This window comes from Etheostoma cragini, chromosome 21 (genome assembly GCF_013103735.1).
Source record: "Etheostoma cragini isolate CJK2018 chromosome 21, CSU_Ecrag_1.0, whole genome shotgun sequence".
Lineage (NCBI taxonomy): Eukaryota > Metazoa > Chordata > Actinopteri > Perciformes > Percidae > Etheostoma > Etheostoma cragini.
In genome coordinates, this window is record NC_048427.1 from 4,503,211 (window position 1) to 4,511,761 (window position 8,551).

General features: G+C 43.2%; 1 protein-coding gene across 5 annotated transcripts in view; it reads right to left on the minus strand.

Moving 5' to 3' along the window:
• Positions 1 to 7,567, minus strand: part of sdk2b (sidekick cell adhesion molecule 2b) — a 252,146-nt gene extending 244,579 nt beyond the window's left edge. For all 5 annotated transcript variants that reach the window (XM_034859904.1, XM_034859902.1, XM_034859899.1 and 2 more), the window contains exon 1: positions 6,720 to 7,567. In XM_034859904.1, coding sequence (XP_034715795.1) covers positions 6,720 to 6,807 — 88 coding nt within the window. In that variant the 5' untranslated portion in view covers positions 6,808 to 7,567. The remainder of the gene's footprint in view (positions 1 to 6,719) is intronic.
• Positions 7,568 to 8,551: the final 984 nt, after the last annotated feature.

An 8,551-nucleotide genomic window follows, 5' to 3' on the forward strand; every position in this document is an offset into this window, starting at 1 on the left:
ACCTCTGTCCATCTGACTGTATGGTGAGAATTCCCAGCTGGCCTGGGTGGCCTCTTTTCCCGGTCCCAGTAGTCCCAGTAGTGTGAACAGAACCCAAATTAATAACCATGCATAGACAAATACTAACCAGACTCCTTTGTGCCATGTTCCAGATAGTGGGCGAGATGGCAGGGGCTTAGAAGGAGACAATTTGTGAATAAGGCTGCTATATCTTAGCCTCAGCCCAACAGTTGTTGTTCTGGTCAAAGTGTCTGGGTAGCACGGCGCTTAGAAGAGAGAAGAAAGAGTACAATCCCAAAACTTTTTCTTTTGGATCCAAAAGTCATTTTTGGGGTTACATAACTGGGGTTTCAAAGAGCAGGAACTGGCAGAAATTTTAGGATTACAGTTCTTAGAATCTAACCCAGGGAGATGAGAGATAAAAATGAAAAGTGGCGGGCATGCCAATGAGGGAATTTTGAGGCAAATGTGGTCACTGAACAGATAGCTGTGAAATGGCATTGATTGTGCCGCACCACTGTCACCTAGAAGGGCCCTCTGAGGAGCAAGATGTTCCTGGTGGCACCATTATTATGTTATCTTGCCCAAGTTAGACTGTTTAGCTAGGTGGAATATTTTTGACAGGGTCAGAGCCATGAGTCATTCTGCTAACACAACTCATTAGTATACAAAAATCAAAGGGGAGTTTGTGTGTTTGCATGTTTACATTTGCAATGGGTGCAAACAACGGAGCTTTAAGTACAGCAACATTTCTACAGGCATTCTAACAAGGTGCATTTTCGGTACCTTAAATATGGGGGATTATCCACTTTAATCACATGGCTTAGATAATGTCAAGCAGCATACTAAATTCAGGGAAATCAGACGGATGTTACAGCATAGATTAAACCTTGGCAAAGCATGAGACAAAGATGCTTGAAACATATTCACACATCTCTATACTTTCCTCCCTTCCCTCTTCACACATTTACATGGCTGCACTCAAACAGGCGTCTTCACACGGTGAAAATGACGACACAGCGGGCCCTGAAAGAAGTGGTTGAAGCAAGCGCTATAGATGCAATCATGACATTGTCTTGTCACTTACGTATATTCATATTAATAATGAACAAAGGAGTCTTTTATGCAAATAAAAATGACGCTGCCATCCATCCACAGAGGTGCACATTTTAAGTTATTTTCTGGGGGTTTTCAGGGGGGCCTTTCAACACAGCTGTCAGAATAATAATAGCACGTAGCTAAAGTAATAACAAGCAAAGTGCACTGATGATTATGAGCATGCCTTCCTATTACTGTACTGTGGGAGGCAGGCCTGTACATCCAGGAGATAGAGTTTGTTGATGGCCATCGACAGGTGAGAAGTTCACTAATGGGGTCCTTCAGATTCACTTAAATCCTCCAGAGGGTTTGCCTTTTGCCACAGCTGTACTAAGCAGTGAATACTGTATAGCAGCCTTGTGGCTGAACAGCATTAGGAATCTGTAAGTGTATGTACATGTTTATTTATTTGGATGTGTCGGTTCTCCTCTCCTCCCCTTCCTCATCTCGGTCACATAATGATTCCCTAACCATAGTTTTTACACGTTGTGGTTCAATGTGTTCACTCTTATTAAAGTAAAATTCTTCTACATCATTTGCAAATGAGGTTAACAGCTGACTAGGGTTAGATAGAGAAAATTTAATATCACAATATTCTTGACCAAATACCTCGATGTTGATATTGCGACGCTATTGTAGTGTTGACTATTGGTGCTTTAACAAAATGCTATTTACACAATGAGACTTTTGATTAATACTCTCCAGAAATGATGATGACTTAGTGGAAAGATGTAAATAATAGAACAGCTAGAACAATCTGGTAAGTTCAGAAAATGACATCACTTTAATGTAACGCAGCCTGTAAAACCAGGTAAAGACAACACTGGTAGACAACCATATTACAATATGTCCAAAATCTAAGACGACATATTGTCTCATATCACAATATCAATACAACACTGATAATATTGCTCAGCCCTACAGCTGACCCATATCATATATTTTCTCATATTGAACAATGTGTATTGTGCGTTTCTTTGTATTTCTGTTTAGTGATTTTCTGTAAGCCCTTAACTCTTGCTCTAATTTATATTTTTCAGAGCGTGTGTATAGGACTTCAAGAACTTTAGTCCCACTTATAAACACTCTTAACATCTTCGATCGACTATTATTGGGAAACAAGGCCCAGATCACTGAAGACAGCAGCATTGTAAGAGCTCTGGAAGTGCTTTTTAAAGAGGAAAAACACAAAAGTCTCTCAGTTATGCCTCTCTCGGACTCGCCACTACCAGAGACCTTGGGTGGGAGTTTTTTTTTTATTGAACGTAGCGCAGTGAAACACTAGACATCCCACTGAAAAATCTATCACTGGACTTTGACCATGAGTTTTTTCGCCAGCCCCAAATACTAAAAGCGATATGTTGTGACCTTTTGCCAATGTGCTGGCTGCAGGGTTCTAGGACAGCCTCATCTTTTTTTTTCTTTTTGCAAATCATTTCACGGAGCACAGCTGCTACAAGAAAACAGAGATCCCCAGTCTGTCAATTAAGATGAGTGACAAATCGGGGCATTTGTAGTCTGGAGACATTCACTCAACTCCACTATCTGCACAAATCACTCACACTACAATCTCAATCAGTTTCTCTTTCTATGGCTTACCATACTTCAGCTTTGGCCAAATCCATCATGTCAGTTTCAAATAATCCTAAAAAGAATACTTGTATTTGCTGCTTTATCACCGAGTGACTCATATCAAAAAACAAAGGGGGCTTTGATCAATGATCTTGATTTTTAAGTCTCCCTTCATCTAAATACAGTGCTGCAAGCATCTGCTGTCTGTGTTATACCAATCTGGAATTGGAGATTTGCGTCTCAAGTATATACAAAGACAACACACACATGCCCAAGCAAACAGGATGTCTTGATAGCACAAGTGTCTGACCATTCACTTGAGGAGTATTGTCAGGGAAACAAAAGATCAAAAGTACTGTAATCACCACAATCAAATATTGCCACATGCAACCTCAACTTCCACCTCTTCATCTTAAACCCACTTCCTTGCTTACTCAAAAATGTCCACCGCATGTCTATGTTATGTGCCCTACTTTGTCATCTGTGATAAGAACGCCTTCAATTTTGCTTCCTTCTGAAGCAGTCATAAGGTGCTTCCAAATTCATGCAATTCATTCCAGTTACACAATTTTGATCCAATCTTCCAATAGATTTAAAATTGAGATGAAATCCTTGACTTCTATTACTCCAGGTCCATGTCCATACAGTGAGCTAAAAACAGACCATCACTCTAAACATGTGCATCCTAGACAGCATTAACATGAAATAACAAATTCCAATACCAATCGTAGCAACCCACAATCTGTCATCATCCATATGGATGTTAATCGAGTGCCACGCCTCTGACAGACTAAAGTCCTCAAAAGTCCTCTAAAGCTCCTAAAGTCAAGGCTGTAGCCAGTTGGGCTAATCTGCAAACGTTGAGTGATGCAGAAGTATGTATGCCAAACATGACATTCCAATAGAGTCCCCCCACCCCCTGCTGCTCCGAGCTCCAAAATAGACGTGCTAGAAATGACAAGACCAGCAGGCGAGTCCAGCATTGTCTCGGCATGACCTCAGTAAATGAATGGAAGTGAACAGTGGGGCAGACCAGACAGCTCCTAAAACTGTCCCAAAATATCCAGGGTGAGTGGGTTCTCACTGTGTGGCTCGGCTACCAAAAAAAAAGATGCGTAAATGACACAAGGCCTTTGTTTGATATGCAGAATTATTCACCATTTTAGATAAGGACATTAAAACTACTGACACGCCAGGTTTAAATAAGCCATCAGTCAGGTACTGAAGTGTATCTATTAACACTAAAACTCTCTTCTTTTTCTTGCTTCTCACAAAGATGATATTGGCTAAGGGTGCAACAATTCTCCAAATCCATGATTTGATTTGACTTTGGATTTTAAGGTCACGATTTGATCGGATTTTAAATTTACAAATTTTTATTCAACAGGGACGGCAATGACACAATAGGAACCACTAAATGGTAGAAGGGTACTTTACAAGAAAGGGTTTGAGGTTTTTCAAAATGAACAAAGTGCAATTGAAAGCATCTTTAGTTTACCGAGAAGCACCTGAAAGCCATGGAGTCCAGTCAGAGCCTACAGGCCTGTTCGTTTACATAGCTTAAACGGGGAAGGCAAAATGTTGCCACACCGGTGACTCCAGGGATGCAGGAGGAATTTTTTGTTCTGTTGATTCTCCGTCATCTCAGGCTTGGGCAGTGGCCATGATGTCTGGAAAAGAGCAGCTGCAAACTACTGGTAAGCTAATATTACCTTGAGTCTTTAGCCGCATTCTACGAGCTCGTAAGCTACGTTTGTTTTTTGTTTTTCTTTGGACGTGCGTACAGGGGCGTAGCACAAAATTCTGGGCCCTGTAGAAAGGTGTTTTCTATGGGCCCCTCTCCGCATCTACAGCTATTCATTCAAGCATCTTTTCGGGCCCTACTCAGTTGAGGGCTCTGAGAACTCAGTCCCCTTTTACCCCCCAGTCCGACGTCCCTGTGTGCGCAAGTAGGTGGGAATGAAAAGAGTAAAAAATACAAGGGGGGATCGCCGATCCTGCTCTTGATTTCCTTAGTTGAAATTGAGAGCTTATTTCCAATTTAAAATCAAAATCGTGGCACCCCTATGAATGACAGTTTACATGAACATGATCATCTCTCTCTCTGCTCAGCCTTTTAAAGCAAGATTTCAGAGCACTTTGGTCCGATGAAGGCCGTTCTCCCGTCGTTAAAAAGCCGTTTCAGTGGACTGGTCATTAAAATGTGGCAAGCAGTGGCTGACATGTCCATCCAGAGGCATGCTGCTGGCCTCATCGTGTTCTTTAATCATCGCATGGAAAGAGAGCAGCCCACACTGGGATCACTTTCAACGAGCAGCACTCTGAACGGTCTGAGTGTCCGTTTGGGATGCAATTAGAGTCCAATCCAATTCTACATTTTCTGACCCAGAAACGTTACTACGCAATGAAATCTGAGGGCCACTTCTAGACAGACTGAGCAGAGAGACAGTGAGTGTGACTGCCAGCCAAGGCCTTCTCCCCAAGCCACTACTGTAAATAATGTGCTCTTATTTAACTTGCATGGTTAAATAAGCATTAAGGGGGAAAGAGAGTGGACTGGGAACAAGCATCGTGAATCTGATACAGGCAGCATGAAGAAATACAGAGGAAGCAACCAAGTCAGGACTCTTAATCCCTAGGACACACAAGTTATCAATCTCCGGTAAATGTCAGGCACTAGGATATGCCCTCATGAATGATGGATATCTGCCATGTTTGTTTTTTTCATCTTCTCTACATTGTATTATTGAGTGTGCGCCACCGAGGGCTTCGAGTCTATCTTGAGAGGTAATACTCCCTCCTATGATCTACCTACATACAACATCATTCTTCAGTTATTTGCCATTGCCTTTCTCTCAGCAATTTAGAAGTACAAGCCCCTGGAGCACCCTCAATGACCCATGGTGCTAACTATAGACCCCACTCTGGTTTAAATGGTTCAAATGTTCACCTCATAGGGTTTGCCAAATACGTCTAACATACATTTCTTTTCACAAAGCATCCAGCTTTCTTCTAACAAAAACAAACTTGTCATTAATGATAACTTTGAAAGTAATGATAACTTTGAAATAGTCTGCTATACAATTATCTCATAAAAACTAAGATTCTACAGTGACATAGTAGTTGGGTTCAAATAAAAGGAAGAGAGCCTGAGGTTTCAGTTGACTCTCTGCTGGGCACCACAGACCCACACCAAGTCTCCACAGGAATATTACAGGGATCGTGTGGGAATTATTGCTGAGAATTTGAGTCATACTCCAACTAAAGCAACTACTCGTGAAAAAGAGAGTGAAAAGACGCACAGTCACCGATTCCAAACTGCCACACCGTGCTCGGGGGTAACCAGGCTGCATAATTCTCAGAGAAACCAATTAATTTCCAACACTGAATGCTCTCCACTCGCATCAATCGCTGCATATGAATGTGTAGCCTTGTAGTATTTGTTTATTTACGCGCTTGTTTGCCACGCAAAGTTTAATTTCCAAGGCAGAGCTATTTATTAATCAGATTAACATTTTTAACAGCTGGGCTTTTAATGCCATATTCATAGCAAATGTTACTAGAAATTTACTTACGGGTTCTAAACCCCACAGCTGGAAAGAAAACTGTCTCTTTATAACAAACAAGCTTTAAAACCTGAACCGCTCCACATTTATCACACTGGATTCTGCTCCCGACACCCCAAGCATGATCTGGACCTAATAAAGTTCAGGTTTAGGTGGAAGTTCAGGGTTAGGGAAATACATTTGGGGAAAAAAGTCTCATTGACACGATGGAGGATGAAGACAATGAAGGAAATAACAGCAGCAGTTGCCAATGTGTGAGTGTGTCACTATAACCTGCAATTAAGCGGAACACAGCGCGTCACGGTGATGTGTAGCTTAATGAGGAAATTATGGGCTACGTGCAAAAGGCAAAGCATAATGAACACATCACAGATCTGAGTCCAACCGAACGGAAAAGCCACCACATCAACATCCAACACAGCAGGGGAGCTATGACACTAATGGGCCTGTGTGATGACTAACCGACCCCGGTGTCCCTCTTACCTTGCGCTTGTGTGGAGTGGATGAGTAAGGAAAAAAATAAAATCCATGTGGCCCGCCACATCGATCTGCTCCAGGAGTCCTCAAACATTGTCCCAAACCGGGCCGAGTGGACAACAAGTGCCCGGTGAGATGGAAGCGTGCTACTGTGTCCGAGTCCCGGTGAGGTTCTGTTGTTGTCCGCCTGCTGCCGGGTCTCTCCGTCTGGGAACCTGACGCCTCTTGTGCCAGGAAAAGCGCACCGATCTGGGAGCGCAAAATCGAGCCGCTGCTGCAGCCTGTAGCGACTGGACGAATTCGGTCGAACAGAGTCTGTATTAGTTTTACTTTGTAATCTGCTCTAGTTCCACATAGACTACCCCGTAGAATAGTAAGAGATTTGGTACCAAAGCAGTCTTGGTTTCTTTGAAGTAGGCTATTGGATGCAACTCAGACAGCTGAATCCAGGTTAAGTCCAAACACAGTCCACTCCTCGCTGCACCTGTAAGAAGGCAAACTGCGCCTCATACTTTTTCCCCGACAATTCTCGCGGTCTTCAGATGCTGATTTCTGCTTTTTCTGTCTCCTACTTTAAACTTCACCCTCGTTGTCCGCTACCCGAGTGCTTACAGTTTCTTTCCAAAACAGCGGACAGACTTTTGCACGAATCCTGCCCACAGCGCGCTGTCAAGGTCGGCAATTCAGCTTGACGGGAGCGCTGAGCAGAAGTTCAGCAGCTCGGAGAGCAGAGAATGAGCGCATCGGGGGGAGAAACTTGCACGCAGTTACACTGCCATGGTCGGAGCCTGCCGTGGAGGAGAGCCCGGCTGCCGGTGTGCGTGGGATGAGGACGAGTCCCGGGTTCTTTATGAGGAAACGTTGGATGTGATGGGCTGGAGGCGCAGCGCAGGTTGCCACCATGCGGCCAGGCGCAAAAAAACAACACAGTCAAGCACAGGGTTTCTAGAAGAGGATTGTATTGCTTTCCACACCACAAAAAAAGGTGAATGAATATAGTCCTTTGTTGAAATGATTTAAGGAACACGCGCTCTGCTCTTGTTGCCAGGGTTTGGAGTGGAGTGGTGCTTAGGCGGTCTGAGGAGAAATGATTGTAATATTTCTGTGGGGATTTACAACATGTCTGAGTTTATTGACCTTCTAGTGTTTGTTTTTATCCCCTAATGCATCGTTATAGGGATTTATATTTTGGCTGCATTTTAATCCATTCAGTGATGGTGCTGTGAGTTAGTGCAGCGCCCTTCTTAGCATAGCTGCATTATTCTTATTCAGATTTTTTAGTAGAGGCTAAGTGTAATTCCCCACGATATTTGAGGTGCTTGAACATGACACAAACAGAAAAAGACCCAAACGGCTATAAGTCTTTACACTGCCCAGACTGAAACTACTGCATGTTCTCTTGTCTGTTTTCTGCCTGTGTTGGAGAGGAGAAGGACAAGGGGGGGTGAGAAATGAATGAGTGGAGAGGACAGAAGGAGGAAGAGCAGAGGGGGGAGTGATAGAGAGTGACTGAGCAAATGCTGTTTCCAAAATGACAGTATCAGTAAAGTCGAGGCTGAGGGAGAGAATGAGAGAGCCTGACAGAGCAAATGTTCCTGTCTTGAAAATGACAGTGCCTTGCCAGGAGAAAGGAGGAGTGCTTAATGTTTGGAATGTTTTCTGCGAATGGCGAGTCCCATCTAAGCCACCACACGACTGCAAGGAAATAATGCACCATGGTAATGGCTACTGTTGTTTCTCAGCATGATTTTCAGGCTCGTGTTGGCTTTCTTCCTCTTATCCCAGAATGTAATACCTTGCACAAAAGTTAATAATACGGGAGTTAACATCAGGAAAGC